The sequence below is a fragment of the Neophocaena asiaeorientalis genome, unplaced genomic scaffold (assembly GCF_003031525.2).
Source record: "Neophocaena asiaeorientalis asiaeorientalis breed wild unplaced genomic scaffold, Neophocaena_asiaeorientalis_V1.1 scaffold62, whole genome shotgun sequence".
Taxonomy (NCBI): Eukaryota; Metazoa; Chordata; class Mammalia; order Artiodactyla; family Phocoenidae; genus Neophocaena; species Neophocaena asiaeorientalis.
The window spans coordinates 4,483,049-4,500,665 of NW_020175191.1; the positions used below are offsets into that span (position 1 = coordinate 4,483,049).

The 17,617-nt window shown below is 47.6% G+C and overlaps 1 protein-coding gene across 1 annotated transcript in view; it reads left to right on the forward strand.

The window, feature by feature from the left end:
- The first annotated feature begins 3,459 nt into the window (after positions 1 to 3,459).
- Positions 3,460 to 17,617, forward strand: part of ATP1A1 (ATPase Na+/K+ transporting subunit alpha 1) — a 31,505-nt gene continuing 17,347 nt past the window's right edge. Inside the window, exons 1-3 of the mRNA XM_024764894.1 lie at positions 3,460 to 3,742; positions 14,900 to 15,004; positions 15,698 to 15,757. Coding sequence (XP_024620662.1) covers positions 3,731 to 3,742; positions 14,900 to 15,004; positions 15,698 to 15,757 — 177 coding nt within the window. The 5' untranslated portion in view covers positions 3,460 to 3,730. The remainder of the gene's footprint in view (positions 3,743 to 14,899; positions 15,005 to 15,697; positions 15,758 to 17,617) is intronic.

Below are 17,617 nucleotides of genomic sequence, written 5' to 3' on the forward strand. Positions count from 1 at the left end.
TCATTCTAAAGCCCTTAATTGCAATGGCATGTTTATTCATTTCAGCAAGTACTTACTCAAAGTGCTAGCACACTTGGCTCAAAACACTGACTTGCATCATATTTTTTCAGACATCTGCTGACTATTCACAATGACTGGGCCAACCCTCCATGGTGTGTCAAATCCTCCTCAAAGCCATCCACACTTGGCAGCCTTGAGGGCTGCAAATGCTGAGTCTCTGGACCGATCAGTTTAATTGTTTCCCAAGCTAGGAGTTTAATAAGAGCTGATAGAATAAGAGGTAGAGAGAATAGAGAGGCAGAATTTGCCCTACCTTCTCTTCTGGAAGTTTCTTTTATCCTCAGCATTGCTCTGGGAGTTTGAAAAGATCCACAGTAGTGTTGCCAGTGTCCTGGGACTATCCAGTGCCAATCACTCCCTGGGCCTCAGTTTCTTCGTGTAAAATGAGGGGAATGTTTGCTCTCCAAGGTTCCATTCAGAAACCTCTCCCAAGAGGAGGAAAGAAGCCTGTCCCCCAAAAAGGATATTTCCCCCTTTGGTCACCTCTGTTCCAAAGCATCTCTCTCACATCTGAGATTTCTGCACCTCAATTCTGGCCACAATGTCCCTTTGTCTTAATTTTATAGGCGTGTTCAGGGCTCCATAGTACAACCTGGCAGGCGTTCATTCCAACATTCTTTCCCATAAAAAGTTTTCAGCTCCTGCTTCCTTATCATGTTTCTTCCCTTCACCTCTTAAAATTTGTCCTCAACACCTGGCAATAAACTTTACCCCTAAAAACACCCCTGAAAATTGCCCAGAACTGCCGAGACCATAACACTTGGCTGTAGCGTTTGTAGAAACATCAACTTTAGAGGAGTAATAGCAAGGCCCTTTCTGATATTCTGACCTGTTTTTGTCGAATTATGTTTCTTTCAACAGGACTGCAATGAAAAATGGATTATCAAATGACTTGAAAATGGAATGGGATTTGCCTCTAGAGGTGGGATCAGGTGGGTCAGAACAGTGGTGGAGGAGTGTTTGTTGATCTATATCAGTCATTTTTATAAAAGAAATGGTTCTCTGCCTCACGGTGATGCACACAGTAGACTGATGAAGAGTAGAAATTTGCAGAAAAGGCTCTTGCCGAGAGGAGAGGCACGTGGAAACGCTCTCTCTGTATTTGTGAGGACAGCCATGTTGAAAGCAATTAGTATTCTTCCACCAAAACTTCCTTGGTGCTATGCTCAGAGACCACATTTTACAAGCAGGAAGATGGGTTCCCATCTTGCAATTTTGAGGCCAGGCTCCCCCATTGCTAGCTGAGTGGCCTTGTTAGAAGGAAGTCCTCAAACCTCCAGTTTCCCACGCTGGAAAGTGCGGCTAAAGCCCTTTACCTTTTGGACTTGTGAGAATTCTAGCGGATTTTGTATGTAAAAGTGCTATGTGGAGGTGATGACAAGTTTTGGATTTTAATATTTCTTATTTTTATGCCTTTTCCCCTCTCTGGCATATAGCTAGAACTTTGAGGTCCTCCTGAAAGGACCTTCGGTAATCTTCAGCTACCAAATGAACAGCTGTAGAGACCAAGGGAAATGCCTTGATTTATCAGGTTTATGCTGTTGAATGAGGGGAAAAAATGATAATTTTACTTATGAAGGGAGGAAAAGGTGATCCGCTAGCAGGAGAAACCTACATTGTTCAGACTTTTGCTTTCTACGTTTTGTTGCTGTTCTTGCTGTGTTTTTTCCATGCAGACCAGGGCCCAAGGGATAATGAATCTCAAACAAGCTGAGAGATCTTTAGCAAGCAAAAGCTTCCTACAGGTTAGCGGTAATGGTAGATGTAGGGCATGTAAATAAAGCATTTCCTAGACCCTTGGAGACAGAACCCTGATAACTCTTCATAAATTCCTTCTGTTGAATTAGCAGCATTTGGAACTCTGTTCTGGATTTGGGGGTTCTTTCCCCAGCAGTCACGAATTTGAATTCAGTTGGCAATTCCTCTGCTCTTCAGGGCCCCCACTGATTTAACCAAGGTTGAAGGTCGCTGGAGGAGGCACCAGCCCTTAATGCATTCTTGGGCAAGAGGAAAGAAACAGTTTCTTCTAAGGAACAAGACTTATGCTAATGGTCTGATAACACAGTTGCTACTTTTTCCCCCCTTTGTTTTTCTTTCTTCCTTCCCCCTTCCCCGTTTCTTTCAAGTTTCACATCTTTACTCACGTTAAATTAATACTTGGAGTTGATAGGGCCGGTTTTAACTTGCTTAGGAAGTTAATGTTTTCCTTGTTTCTAGTCGGAATTCCCAGAGACATGGAGTGACTTTCTCCTGCAAATCGAGCTTTCCCAGAGTATGCCTGACTTCCCCAAAACATTGTTAATAATACTTCGCTTTTTAACTGTAGGAGACCTTCAGCCATTGCAGCCTCTGCAGAAGCTGTAATGGGAGAAAGCCACACAGCGCAGCCAGGCCAGGGCCCTCTGGGGGGTTCCTGGACTCACCACACTCCAGGCCCAGGTCCCTCACAGCACCAAAGGCTGCGGTGAAAGAGGCCCTGCTGTGCCAGGTTGGGGGCAAGGAGAGGCATGAGACAGGCCCTCAAACATCTCCTCCTCGGAGGAGCCCCTTTGGCTAAGGATATGCATTCCCTTAGGTTTCAGTTATTCCTCCCCCCCAAAATGAATCCCCAAACTGGAAAAGCAGCTTTCATTCACACAGTAGCGTGAATGAATTAACAGCAGGCCCTTTGGATTATCATTTGGGGGTCTTGAAGCAGAGGGAGAAGGCACTTGGGACCTCCGGCAAGGCCAGCTCAGGCCCTGGGGGGATATGGATAACGGGGATACCAAGACCACAGGAGACATTCGGGGGGGCACCAAGAGGCTGGCCGGGGAGGCCATCGCAGGTGGGCGCGGGGGCCTGGACTCCGCAGAGGGGGCGCAGTCCCTCCTGCGGGCGCTGGCTGCAGGCACATCCGACCCCTTACCCCCATCCCGGTACTTCCCTTAGTCCCAGAGGAGCTTTCCGATGCCCAGAAAGGCCCCTTCGCGCAAGGTTTCTGCCTCCTTTCTGCGGAGGTTCGGGGACCCAGTTCCGTGGACGTCCCCGCACCCACCGAGGACCTTGCGTGCCCTCCAAAGCAGGCCCGTCACGCAGGGCGGCGGGAGGGGGGCGCGGGAGCTGCATGGCCGCCGAGTCCCCGCTGCCCAGCCAGCCGGCGCGCCCGGGAGTGGCGCGGCCGCGGCCTCCCGGGGCGTGGGCACACGCGCCCCAGGGCCCGGCGCCCTCCTGCCGGGAGCCCGGACCGGCCGCCCGGACCGGCCGCAGCCGGCGCGCCCCGGCCTAGGGGGTGGGGCTTGGGGCGGGGGCGGAGCCAGGTCCGCGGCCGGTGTCAGGTTGCTCCGGTAACGGTGACGTGCCGCGGCGTGGGCGGGGCTAACACGCAGGTTGCATATTTTAGGAAGTGAGGAGGAGGCGCGGGCTTGAGCTGCGGCTGGGTCTGGGGCGCAGAGCTGCGGCGGGAGGAGGCGGACACGTGGCAGCAGCAGCGGTAGCAGCCCCGGCAGCGGCGGCAGAAAAGGCATCGGCCCGAGCCGCCGGCCGTCTTCCCTCCTTCCCGCCCCGCGGCAGCCCTAGCTCCCTTGTCTCCGCTCCCCCGGTCGCGCTTGCTCGGCCGGGAGCCGCTCTCTTCGTTTCTTTCTGATTTTCAAGCAACAGGACCCGGCGCGGGGCACAGACCACCGCCAGTATGGGGAAGGGGGTGAGTGTCCGGGGAGCCAGGGGAGGGGCACGGGGAGCCCTGGAGGGGAGGAGGAGGAAGAGGAGGAAGTCAGGAGGGAGGCCACAGCAAACTCTCTCGCCTTCCTTTTTTTCCTCCGCCTTTCTTGCCCCGAGGAAAGGCGTGCTCCTCCCCTTATCCTGGGGCGCTCTGCTCGGCCACTTCCCGGGCTGCCGTTCCCGCCGCGGCTCCGGCCCGGCGCTGGGGGGCTTGCGACGCGGGGGCGGCCTTAGGGTCCCAGGCTCCTTCTGGAGGCTTCGGGCTTAGCCAGTTGCCCGCAGAGGCGGCCGCCCTCCCCTAAAGGAAAAAACTGGCTTCCCCTTACTGTGGAGCCGGTCGGGCAGGCTGGTGCCAGAAAGGGTGTGTCTTTGCCCTAGGATGGCCTTTAAGGTATACTTTTGAGAGCTTTAATGGGCCCCTTTCCATAAACATGGGATGCGCCCGGGGCAGCTGGAGCAACTGGAATGGTTATCTTAATGGTGGGGAGGATGTGTGTAGATATTTTTGAGGGATGATCCAGGAAGGAGCACAGGCTGATCCACCAGGGTCTCCGGGTACTGTAAACACGAAAAAGGACGGGAAGTCGGGGCAGTACGCAGTAGGAGTGCCGACCCGCGGAAGAGGGGTGTTCCCGAAGGAACGAGGGGGGGTCCCCTGGGCAGGAGAGGCGAGCGCTGTGGGGATACCAGAACGACGGCTGGTTCCTGCATTTCTGTAACTTGGAGCTGTGATAACCCGTAGCCACGGCAAGAGACTGGGTGGCAGACCCCAACGGGGCCAAAGTCCAGTCGAGAAAAGTTTATACAAAAGAACAATCAGAAGTATCAGTTGATGGGATAAAATGACCAGGTCAAGAGAATACTGGTAGGAGAGGATCCGCTCCATTGTGTCCAGGGCTTGCACAGTGCCTTGGCGGTTAGTAGGTCTTGGAAGGTTCTGAGGGTTCCTCGGTGTGGAGTGAGTGATGGGCAAAGAGGGACGGTGCATTCTTTGGGGACTCTAAATGGATTTTGAAGGAGGTCATTGAAAGGCTTGGACCTGGTCGAGAAAGTAAGGAGAGGTGGGAATGCACAAGTGACATCTTCTAAAAGCACAAAATGTGGAGGGCTGGCTCAGGTCAAGCAGCTGAAAAGAGCTGACTGCCAGCCTCTGTACTTCCAGGATGAAAACTGGGTTAGTGGCCTGTGCTTGTACCACACTGTCAAACCCTAAGTCATTCCAGTAAACAAGCTCTTTAAAGCTCATTTCTTTGTCTCTTTCCCCTGAAAAAAAAGTTTATTTCTTGAGCCTCACATTACTGACTGGGGGGCTGTAGAGATCGTAGATATGTACCCGGGGCCTAGGAAGGTGAAGTGATTTGCTCAAGGTCAAATGGTTGGTTAGTGACACACCAGACGTTCCTGATTCGTGAACAGCCGGTGGTCTCCCAGCCTGAAAACTCACTCACTCCTTAACATTGCCTGATATGCAGAACTCTCAAGTTATTTTTCAGATGAAACTGGGTGTTTGTGAGGCTGGATTAATGGACCAGAGAGATGTTTGAATAACTAAGTTATGTCCATAGATCTATATGTCCCTTTCGTAACCACACACATGCACAGTGGTGGTAAAGAAAGCAACATACCTGGGTCGTGGAAGTTCAACCTAGATGTCTTATGGATCTTTAATAAAATGCCTAGTGGCTGGCAAACACAAAATTGAATTGTAACTGGTTAACACAGGCTGATACGCTGCTTATCTGCTGGGTTGTAGTTAGTATTTTGGGTACTCTGATAAATTAAGCACGGGGGGGTGGTGTGTGTGGGGGGGTGATTCCCCTGGGATAAAGTTACCCCTTTGTCCCCAGTGGCTTACGGTGATAGTCCAAATGTTCAGAAGGATATTTTATGCTCAAATGTTGGGATTTTTCCACATGGGGATTAGAATGTGGGTGGAGTGGTGACTAAAGCCCTGCTGATAATTGGTTAACTAGGAAGCCAGTGCTGGTAGCTAATTTTTAAGGTCATTGTTAATTTCTTCCCCTCCCCTTCCCATTACTGTTGGGAGCCCAGGTTTTGATGATATTTCAGGTGATTTTATTTCTCCTTAAAAATTGATCTCCTAAGCTTTTGGTAAAGAAATGGAAGAACAGCTCCTGCTGAATCATTCCTGGATGAAATAGGATTTTGTCCTTTTTTTCATACTGGGTGTTTTTGCCAGTCACTTGGCTTAAATCCACAGCTAGGCCTACCAATCCTTTAGCTCACCAAAGGTACGTAAGAAACTTTCTTTTTTCTCAAGTTTACAAAAAATGAGGGGAGGGGAGGTGTCACCTGCTCCTTCACTGCAGTTCTCCATTGTTTGAACATTAACTTAGTTACCTAGAAAAGAAACCATGGTTTATGGGTAGTGATTTAAAGAGGAGCCTGGAAAAAGGTCCAGGTGAAGGTTGCACAAGGGATACAGATGTCAGCAGAAATCGTGGTTGTATGGTAGCACTATCAGCTGCCCTTTGGGAGCTCAGCTTGAAAGTGTGACTAAATTCCCTCTGGCTGCTATAAAGCTAGTACTTTAGACTGAAAACATCGCACGGCAGAGTCCTCAGAGTGGAAGGTTGCCCAGGCCTGGCCCGAGCAAGTGGAGTGGTTACTGGAGGAACTGGTTAACTAGCCGCAGGGACATAGAAGGTCGGGGATGCATCACACCGTTTGCCCCTGTCAAGTGTTAAGTATATAAGTGACGAACAGCCCCCACCCCCCTCGCCTTTCTGTACCCTGCTCTGAGGGTGTATTCTCTTTGGGTAACTTACTGTTTGTTAATTTGTAGTTTTCTCTGCCAGTAAGTTTGTAACACTCTGGTGACTCACCTTTGGGTGGGAGGGTAGGAAAGGGGGAGGTCTGCATCATAAGTCAGAGGAGATTGAGAGTAGGCTAAGCCTGACAACCCCTGTCCCCAAAAGGGGGCGAGGCATTTTTTAAAATCCAGTACAATGTTTATTCAGGTGAGGAATAAAACTTAAAATATCCAGACCCCTGGAAGCGTTATTCCTAAACTGCACTTAAAAAAAGTGAGTTCGGGCTTCCCTGGTGGCGCAGTGGTTGAGAGTCCGCCTGCCGATGCAGGGGACACGGGTCCGTGTCCCGGTCCGGGAAGATCCCACATGCCGCGGAGCGGCTGGGCCCGTGAGCCATGGCCGCTGAGCCTGCGCGTCCAGAGCCTGTGCTCTGCAACGGGAGAGGCCACAGCAGTGAGAGGCCCGTGTACTGCAAAAAAAAAAAAAAAGTGAATTCAACATTGTAAAGCCTAATAGACTGGGTACCCATCCATTCTCCATCCCAGAACCCTTCTAAAGCGTTGTTTTCTGATTATTTTAGCAACAAATGAACAGATAAGTGACTTTCTGTTCTGTCAGGCTATGTTACTTTTTTTGGGGGGTTGCATTGGGTCTTCGTTGCTGCGCGCAGGCTTTCTCTAGTTGCGGCGAGTGAGGGCTACTCTTTGTTGCGGTGCGTGGGCTTCTCATTGCAGTGGCTTCTCTTGTGGAGCACGGGCTCTAGGCATGCGGGCTTCAGTAGTTGTGGCGCACAGGCTCAGTAGTTGTGGCGCACAGGCTCAGTAGTTGTGGCTCGCGGGCTCTATAGAGCACAGGCTCGGTGGTTGTGGTGCACGGGGCTTAGTTGCTCCGTGGCATGTGGGATCTTCCCGGACCAGGGCTTGAACCTGTGTCCCCAGGCGGATTCTTAACTACTGCGCCACCAGGGAAGTCCAGGCTATGTTCTTTCACATAGCATACACAAACTTAAGAATGAAAGAGGCTTTAAGGAAAATAGTTTTCGAAGGATTTTGTCTGGAAAAGTAAGTAAAATTAGTTTCTTTATTTAAAACAAAGTTTTTTAAAGCCCTGAAGTGTCAGTTTCTCATCTGGCCCTTAGGTAGAATACTCACCCAAGTGAAAGTCACCTGTGTTCCGTTTAGAGAGGGTACAGGGGAAGTGTGAGTGGCAGCTGTTGTTGGGATTTTAAAGCATTTGGCGTTGAGAGATCTAATCTTTATAAACTGAGTTTTTGCTGTTTGTCAGTCTTAAGTCTTTTCAAAACTAGAAAATGGTTTTTCTTTCAGCTGAAAAAAAACTACTGAAAATTGAAAAGAATAGGAAATATTGAATACTATGAATTACCCTCCAAAGGGCAGCTGAGGGGAGGTGTCATTGGACACTGCTGGGATGCTATTGAACGGCATCTTCGGGTTCTCATTTACTTTCACTTTCCAAGTAAAAGGCTTTACATTTTTAGAGCCTTGGTCAAAGTCTTGTGAAATAAAATGGGCTTTTCAGCCCTCTGTGAGGGACAGGAGGGTGAACATTTGTGCTGTGGTGCCTTCTTCTAGACGCCCAGGGCGCTCTGCCAGCCAGCAGGCCAGAAGAAGAAACACGAGTGTCAGATCAGATGGGCTCACAGTAATCAGAGTTGCTGCTTTTGGCCAGCAAAGCACTGGGCAGAATGTTTCCCCATCCCTGCCAGAGCTGTCCAATTTTGGATTCCGCTGAAATTACGTGTCCAGTAAGTGATAATGTGAAGGACAGAGAATTTTAAAATCCACTACTTTTTTAAAACTCTCCTTCGTTTATATATTTTTGGAAAAGGAGCCATAACCAAGTCAGGTCTGAACTTTCTCACGTTGCTATGAATCCAGTGTGTGTGAGAGGAAGTGTATTCTTTGGCTGTAGTCATAGAGAGACTGTTCTTTGCCTATGAGTCACCTCCTTAGTTGTGTTTAAATCTGTCGTCAGGAATCCACAAGCAGTTCTTCACATTTATTTGACTAATGTTTCAGATAGCAGATTCTGTCAGTGAGAATAGAAGCACCCCACTCTACCCCCCCAACCCACCCTGCAGTTTTTCTCTCTGGTTTCATTTGGATCTTGAGCCAAGGGGATTTTGGCCAGTGGACCCCATTCCTTAGTTCCTTTGTGACTTTACAGTGGATTATATCTGAGCATTAATTATCTCTGTACCTGGTTTTATTCAAACCCTGTTCAGTAACAGCCGTTAGATGTTTTTGGTTGGTGATCTGAAAAGTTGATCCTTGATGGCTTGTGTTTCTGTCTTTGGGACCTGTATTGTTTGGGGGCCTGATAATCAGTGTGTTACGGGGTTTTGTGCATCGTTGAGACTTAGTGCTTGGTTTATCCTTCCGGTTTGTCGTCATGGTGAGGGCAGGGCCTCACGCACTTGGGGTGTCATCTTCTTGTGTTTTTCCTTTATCCTCCCCATGGTGCTTCCGTGGTGCCGTATTGGTTTATTGGTTTCAACTCAGGTGGCGTTTCTCTAGTGACACACCAGACGTTCCTGATTCGTGAACAGCCCGTGGTCTCCCAGCCTGAAAACTCACTCACTCCCTGACATTGCCTGATACGCAGAACTCTCAAGTTATTTCTGGAGAGTTCTATTTCCCTGTTTCTCTAGGGCCTGTCACTGCCTTTGTCCTCTTCAGCCCTGCAGCTGTTTTACTTCCCACCCTAGGCTTCAAGGTACCAGTTGAGGAGTGATCAGGAGTTACTGGAAATTGATTCAGTCCCCTTTTAATGCTTGTGCTGGTTATTAACCCAGGGTCTCTCAAACCAACAACTTCTTTTGAGTAGCACCAGCTAAAGAGTGGCCTGACAAAATGAAAAAAGGCATGAGGAGGGCAGCAAATGGGTGGAAACAGGCAGAACATTTTAACCCCTCATTACCCAGGTACCTAATGTAGAGGTAGAAAACCCCATTGAAAAAACAAGTTTTTTTAAAGAGGTCATAAATCTAAAGTATATTGATTATTTAGATGTTTTAGGATTTTTTTTTTTTTGCGGTATGCGGGCCTCTCACTGTTGTGGCCTCTCCCGTTGCGGAGCACAGGCTCCGGACGCGGAGGCTCAGCGGCCATGGCTCACGGGCCCAGCCGCTCCGCGGCATGTGGGGTCTTCTCGGACCGGGGCACGAACCCGTGTCCCCTGCATTGGCAGGCGGACTCTCAACCACTGAGCCACCAGGGAAGAGCCCCATAGAATCGTTTTGAATGATCATGGATGTATACTGACTATTGCAGGTAGGGTGGACTGGCAGTCTCGTTGAAATTTCACATGCAGGCAGATTGGGGAGGAAGGTTAAGCCTTGTTCATTTTGGGCTGAGGGAACCCACTGGCTAGAGCTGGAGCTGTTTTCTTTGCCCCCTGCTGGCTGATGGGCTGCAGCCCAAGTTTGGAGGGACTGAGCTGGGCTCACAAAGAGACCCACTGCTTTGGCCTGGCTACTTGATATTCCCCACCTCGCGGAAGGTTTAGGTGAGTGAGAGAAGGACTGGGAAGGCCAGGTGTCCCTTGGGTCACGTCCTCTTCCTTCTCTGCCCTAAACGCTGCTCTGGGCTGCAGAGCCCTGCAGTGCCATCCTCTTTCAGCCCCAGCCGTCTGCACCCTCAGCTCCCTGGATGGAAAATCCTTGTACATAAACTAAACTACTTAATCATTTAGGAGCCATCGGTGGTGTGATGAACTGCGATTGGTCATGTCTTATATCTTTATAAGTTTCAATTGATGATGAAATAAAAAATGCCCCAAATGAGGTGTTTTTTTTTAAATTCATAAAGACTTTTCACAGTGACGAGTGGCAGTGATTTACATGTTCATTAAAACCAAGTTATAATAACCTTTGTGTAGTGCTTTGCAGAGTACCTTCACATACACATTTGTATTTGATAATGATTAATCATATATCATCCCAGGGAGACTGGAAAGCCTACCCGCGCCCCCCTTTTTACATAAAGGAAAGATGTAGCCCAGACTAGGCAGTGCCTCTAGGTAACCAGTGAGGATCGGAGACCATCCTTCCAACTTCCTGCTAAGGTGGAATTTGCCAAATTGGGTTCAGAGGTATCCTTTCTACAACCCTCTTGGCCAGCTTTGAAATGTGCTGCGTTTGGGGCAATTACTTTTACCCTCCTCTGGCCCCTCTTGATAGTCCAAAGCTTTGTCAGTTTTGGAAACAGTGCTGTTTTTAGGTGTTTTGTTTTTGGATTTGATGGCAGCCCCTTGATTCATCTATCAGAACGCCTCTCTAGAGTCTTTAGTAGTTATACCAAGTGTTATTCCCATTTTAGGCAACAAGGAAACTGAGGCTGACTGTTCAGGGTTGTCTAGCTGGCACATGGCAGAGCTGGAATGACTTGGGACTGACTTAAAAGTACCATCCATAGTCCTGTCCAAAGGGCGTGGACATCTCTGCTTCCAAGTACCCTCCAGACTTTATCAGCAGCAATTTTGGAAGTCTGAAGACCTCTGACCTCCCGGCTGGCCACAGGGCATTGTGCTGATGTGGTGGGAGCTGTGGCCAGACATCACACTGCACAGTTGAGAAAGCCTCTAAGGCCTGATGGGGGCCGGTTGAGATGGGTCCGAAGGCCTCGGGGCAGTTTCAGCTTACGTAGACGTCAAGTGACTCACGTCTAGGATGGAAGCTTGTCTCCTAAACTCATTGCACCTTCTTTGTGTGCCTTTGTAAAAATTTTTGGGATGTTTCTCTGTACCTGTCATATCCGCTTCCCACTCCACCCCCTTTAAATTGTTAATTACTGAAGAAGAGGAAGGAGCATCTCCAGCCCTAGCAGGCCTTGCTCATTGTAAGGATTTGGTCTGTGTTTTTAAAAAAGTGAACGTTGGGGCCTCAGCCCTCGGGGCTGAGGGTGGGCACCTTCCCAGCGTTGCACACCAGCCCCACTCTGTGCATAAATTCACAGACAGACGTGAATGGATGACAACAGAAAATAGTGTTATAATGGCGGGAATCAGCAATTTTGCACAGGAAGCTTTGGGAGATGTTTACTGTCTGTAGTCTCCCTGAAGTTGGGACAGAATTGAACAAATGAGGAGTTTGGTGCTTTGCAAAGTGGAAAAGCTGCTAGTGAACTCTCTTCTCCTCTATCAGGAGAAGTGACTGAAATTAATGAAGCTTTTGCAGAAAATCCACGGCTTGTCAACAGATCTTGTTTTGAAGATGGTTGGCTGATCAAGGTGACACTCAGTAACCCTTCAGAACTAGATGAACTAATGAGTGAAGAAGCATCTGAGAAACGCATAAAATCCATTGAGGAGTGAAAATGGAACCCCTAAAGAAACTAGTTTGAAACAACTAAAAAAAAATAATAATAATAAACAAGCGCACCTTGCTCCAGGTTTCAACCTTGGTTTCTCCTGTCAAGAATTTTCTCACCCCATCTCCTGAGCACCCTTTCCCTCTACCCAGATCAACTGGTGGCAAAACTGATAGTGAACCGTTGAGAGGATGAAATCCCCAGGAAGCACAGGGCGAAGTAATGACACTTTATTTTAGGCTGTGTCACACTGGGCAAGCCCCTGCCCTTGTTGTGACCTCCCACTTCCTAAATTAGAATGGGAAAAACAAATGTTCACAAGTGGCCCTTTTGGGGGGGTGGTATGATAGTGGCCTTGAGCCTCCATTGTGTACCCTTCCCCTTTCTCAGAGACGGTACAGCGGTGCCCAAGGGTGCTCTTGAAGGGAGCCCGGTCACTGCCTGTCTTCCGTGGAGGAAGGAGAACTGACCTGCATTCCCTAATGGAAACAGTGGGAATTGTGTGCCCAGTGCCCAGAGGAGTGGGCAGGTCATCGCAGTAGATGCGGGAGACCATATTATCATTCCCCTTTTCGTGACCTTTGTTTTTCCCAAATGCTTTTAAAAGAAATAATAAAGAAAATGCTGTCTACCTAATTTTAGGCTGTTCCCTGTCCTACCCTGCACCACTGCACCCCACCCCAAACACACACACACAGATTTTTTTTCTGCTTTGAAATTAGTATTTGAGATTGGTAGGGACTCGAGTAATATTTGGTTCGCATCAAGATAAGCTAGTATTTTTGTTTTACTCGTAGGGAAGCACTGAGTTGCATAAGCTGCCTAGTCTTCTGGACATTGCCTAGTGAAACAGTTGAAGCTTGAAGGAGAAGAAATCTCACTTGTTAGCACTTCCCCTGTCTCTTTCACAGATATCCTGTTTTAAACCACCACCCCTTATATGCCGTGAAGGGATGAAGAATGGGGAGGGTTATTAGGGAATCTTGATTTCCAGCTACCTGAACCACTGATAACTGAGAAGCTTCAGGCAGGAGATCTGTTTTATAAATGGGGATAACACTCTGGAACATGTCCAAGGTCTAGCTGCTCCAATAATTCTCTCCCCGTCTTTCGGAGTGGAAAATATTGGAAGTCGGAGAATAATCAAAGCCTACAGATGGTGAGGCAGAGGGCTTTTAAAACTCTGATTTTCATATCTTGAAATTAGATACGTTTTAATGATACTCAACTTGCTTAATGAGAATTTGTGAACTGGATTTAAGAAATCAATACAAACGGGCCACGTGAGTCTTTTAGAGATCCCTAGTCGATGCCTTTGTCGTGCTTTTTCAGTGTTGTGCTTCCTTATTAAATATATGAAGGAAGTCCCACTTCAGTTCCTCTCTGGTGGGAGCCCCGTCCTTTGTTTTGTCTGTTTGCTTCCAGTGTGTGTGTGATGTTTCATTTTAACTCTGGCCCCGGGGCTCTCCCAGAGAGGCTCCCGGCAACGCGTGGTTGCTCTGTCGTGGAGAGAATGTGGAGAATGTTGACTGTCTTTAGACTTGCTTCATTCTTAACAGATCAGACGCAGAAACTAAAGAACACTCTGAAAGAGTTAATGGGCAGGGAACACTGTAAATGTGACCACACAAGTTGAGCAATGTGGATACTGTACGTGTCTCTGTGTTTTGGCAACCCTAACTAACCTGGGGCCAGGATCTCTTTAGAGTCTTAAGAAGGTATTTGCAAATTCAAGTGAACATTGTATTTATTTGCAACCATATCAGCTATGACTGAAAGACACCTATATGCTTTGATTTTTTAAAATTTACTTTATATTCAGCACAGGACAGTTTTAATCTAGACAGTGTTTCTACTTGTTGCTTTAGTAGCTGGTGAGGTACTCCTGAAAATCAGAAGTGATTAAGGGAGAGCCACAAATGAATACAGATAGCACCGCGTAGCATCCATTGTAAGAAAATTGCTAATGTAATTGCCTTTCTTTGCCCTTCTTAGGCGATAGTATCAGTTTGTGGGCTGGGGGGCCTCTGGAGTGAGGGGCGCCTTCTCTCCAGGGACTACTAGCCTTGGGAACACCAAGTTCAGGCTTTGTGTAGCTGAGCGCATTTTCAACAGGAGGTGGGGGAGTGGAACAATCTAGATTTAAACTGTGGAATCAACGTTTTCTCTAAAACTTGTTCCAGTTTTCAGGAGGCGTGGGTGGATCCTGCACATGCTTTTCCTACATCCTGCTTGTGTCCAAATATTTCCAGGGACTTTCACTTGGGGGCTTTATTCTCGGGCTGCAGATTGGGGTGGGGACTCCCTTTGTTTGTCTTTCACTTGAAGAATTTGAAGGATCCTTGGGCTGACTTTTTTTTAATAAGATGAAAAGGTCAGTGCTCTTAAGGCAAACCCTAAAGATATTTAAAGTTGATCCGAAATGACTTCTTTGCAAAGATAAGAATTCAAACGTCACAATAAAAGTCATTCGCATTTAGGTGTATGTATCAGTTAATCCTCTCAAACCTCTAAGGAGGTAGGCGCCTTAGCTCCATTCTAGGGAAGAGAACAGAAGAATTTCAGAATTAGTGACTTGCCCAAGGACACACAGCTATGAAGTGGTGGAGCCCAGGGTATGAACCTGTCTGATTCAGAATCCAAGTGCTTAAGTAAGTTAGTGATGTGAGGATAGTTTCATCTTTCATTGGGGAAGATGGAGGGCCAAGGCGTGGAGATGTTGACAGCACATCCCTCTCCCCCCATTTACCCCAAATGGAAGCAACTGGCAGGGCCATTCTGAGGCCTGACAGGACTTTCCCACTGGTCTTAATGCCCTAGGGTGCAGATGGCCTGACCTGAGCTAGTGATGGCAGTATCAGTCCTAGACTGTTGTTGAGTATGCAGCCTTAGAACGTGTATTTCCGTGGATATTAGCCCGGTGACTCTTCAAAATGATGGCTCTCCTAAAACTGCCGAAACTCCTTTCTCCGCAGTCTCGAGTTTCGAAATGCTGTTCTGAATTCACAACCACATGTTTCCCACATCCCTCTGTAGGTTGGACGTGATAAATATGAACCCGCAGCTGTTTCAGAGCATGGCGACAAAAAGAAGGCCAAGAAAGAGAGGGATATGGATGAGCTGAAGAAGGAAGTTTCTATGGTAAGGTACTAGGAGGAAGGCTGCTCTTGGTTCGTCTTAAAAATTGATTGTATCTTACCTCCTTTGAGTGTTACGGTACCCCTCCCCCCAGTCATCCTTCAGTCAGAGACTTGCTTTATTTTCAAAGTAAAGAGATTACAGCAGTTGTACAGATTTTACTGAATTGTAGAGGTTGCTATGGAAAAATTTCATTATAAAAGCCGTTAGAGGGTTGGACAAGTTACTCAACGCTCCGGCATAACCAAAGGTCCACAGAGGAACCATGGATGATATTATCGTGGGCCTTTGCTTTTGTGTTTCTGCATCATACTGAACACGGAGAACTTCCAACCTCTGCAGGCTGCGGAGGCATCCACAGATGCAACCTGTCTGTAATCTGCCTGGTCATCAGAGAAGGTAGATGAGGTCTCATAGGTCTCTAAGACTGTTGGGTTTCTCTGACGATAGGTGGCAGACAGTCGGGCTCCCATCCCACAGCTTGGGCCGTTCTCCAGTGAAGACTATTCAGTAGGTAGCTGTATGGTTGCCAAGCCATTGGGCAACGATGGTGAAAGTATACTAACTTGTGCACTGAAGAAAAACTTGTCTTCTGAGCCTAATGGTAGTGAGGAGTGATGACATTGATGCTTTTTAAAATCTTTTTTTTTTTTTAATGGTACAGTGTTGAATTCTTTTCCTTCTGTTTTCCCTTAGGATGACCACAAACTTAGCCTTGATGAGCTTCATCGCAAATACGGAACGGACTTGAGCCGAGTATGTTCTAATTGGTTGTATAGAATCCTGATTTTTCCCTATCCCGTTTTCCCCAGTATCACAGGCCTAACCTTAGGGACTCAAGGAGAACGACGACAGCCACCATCTGAGTGTCTGCTACATGACGTGCACAAAGCTTGGGCCCTTTTTTTTTGTTACAACATTGCTTCTGTTTTACGTTTTGGTTTTTTGGCTGCGAGGCATGTAGGATCTTAGTTCTCTGACCAGAGCTCAAACCCATACCCCCTGCATTGGAAAGCCAAGTCTTAACCACTGGACCACCAGGGAAATCCCAGGACCGGGGCTCTTATATGCTGTTTACTATTTTGTTTCCCCTGAAACTTTTTGGAAGTGCATGTTACTTTCCCCATCTTATAGCAGGTGACAGCCAATAGGTGGGAGTCCCAGGATTTGAAACTGAAAAGCTCCAAAACCGTGCTCATCCCCTGACCTTGTGATTACAAACCTTCTCTTTATTCTTCTACGTTTGTTAAATTGAGTTATTTGAACTAGTTGAATCTTGAACGATTCAGATTTTTGCACTTTTATCAGCTAGCTCATTGCTGTTTGTCAGAGCCTTTGGTTTATTCTAGCATTTATTTGAAACTTGTTTTTTGAACAGCTCAAAGAAACCTTTAAATAAAGTATGTATTGTGTATCCTTGTTATCGAGGGGATTTTGATATTAACTTTGCCACAAACAATATAAAAGTAAACAGTCAGGCACAGGGGTGGAGTTTGTTATTTTCTAGACAATCACTAGAAAGTCTGAGGAATGACTAGAGTGCCAGCTAGTATGTAGCTATTGTTTCAATAAATTATCAAGAAGTTCTGAGAAGTCTGGGGGCCTTAAGCTCTGAGAGGAGGCCTGACTCTAAGACCCAGCAGGCAGTTCCTCTCTGAGCACATCACATGGGTTATCTCACCGAAGTTTTCATTAGATTCCTGTGAAGCATGTTCTTTGGGACCTTAAGTTACTTAAGGTCTGTTTTCTTACTTGTAAAATGGGTTGTGGTGAGAATTAAACAATTAATTGGAAGCACTGGATTGACTCAGTGCTCAACAAGTAGGGACAGCTCAGATGGCTGGTGGTGGTGGTGGTTATTCTGTCCAGGGATCACATCACGAACTTGAGGCAGGGGAGGGTCCTAAGTAAGTCCTTGTTTTCCTTGAACCATTTCATGTTCTTTATCCCTTTCCCTATACTCCCTAGTTAACTCCAATATTAAAAATAACATGAAAACAAAATATGTATACACACTTCAGGCAAAAATGTGTTTTATGTCTTTTTTATGAGTTGGTATCTATGATGAAAGTAATCACATTTTCCCCTCATGGCCGGGAGCCTCATGTCTCTTGTCTGCTGTCATTGCATCTTGGTTTTAAGGCCCATTAGAAAACAGCAGGGCCTCAGTACAGTGGTTGCTTCTTCCGGTGAATACTTTTCAACTGACAGGTGTCCGGGGGTTTAGCTCAAATACGCACATGTGTGAACCCTTCCCTGCCAGACAAGTTTTTTTTATTTTTATTTTTTCGGTACACGGGCCTCTCACTGTTGTGGCCTCTCCCGTTGCGGAGCACAGGCTCCGGACGCGCAGGCTCAGCGGCCATGGCTCCCGGGCCCAGCCGCTCCGCGGCATGTGGGATCTTCCCGGACCGGGCCACGAACCCGCATCCCCTGCATCGGCAGGCGGACTCTCAACCACTGCGCCACCAGGGAAGCCCCAGACAAGTATTTTAATTGCCGTCCAAAGAATAAAGTTCTATACTGAAGCTTGGCAAGTTAACCCAATAACAGGTTGGATTCTGACAGATATTTTTTTTCCTCCTTTGATATTAGTAGTGATCCCCCCACCCCGCC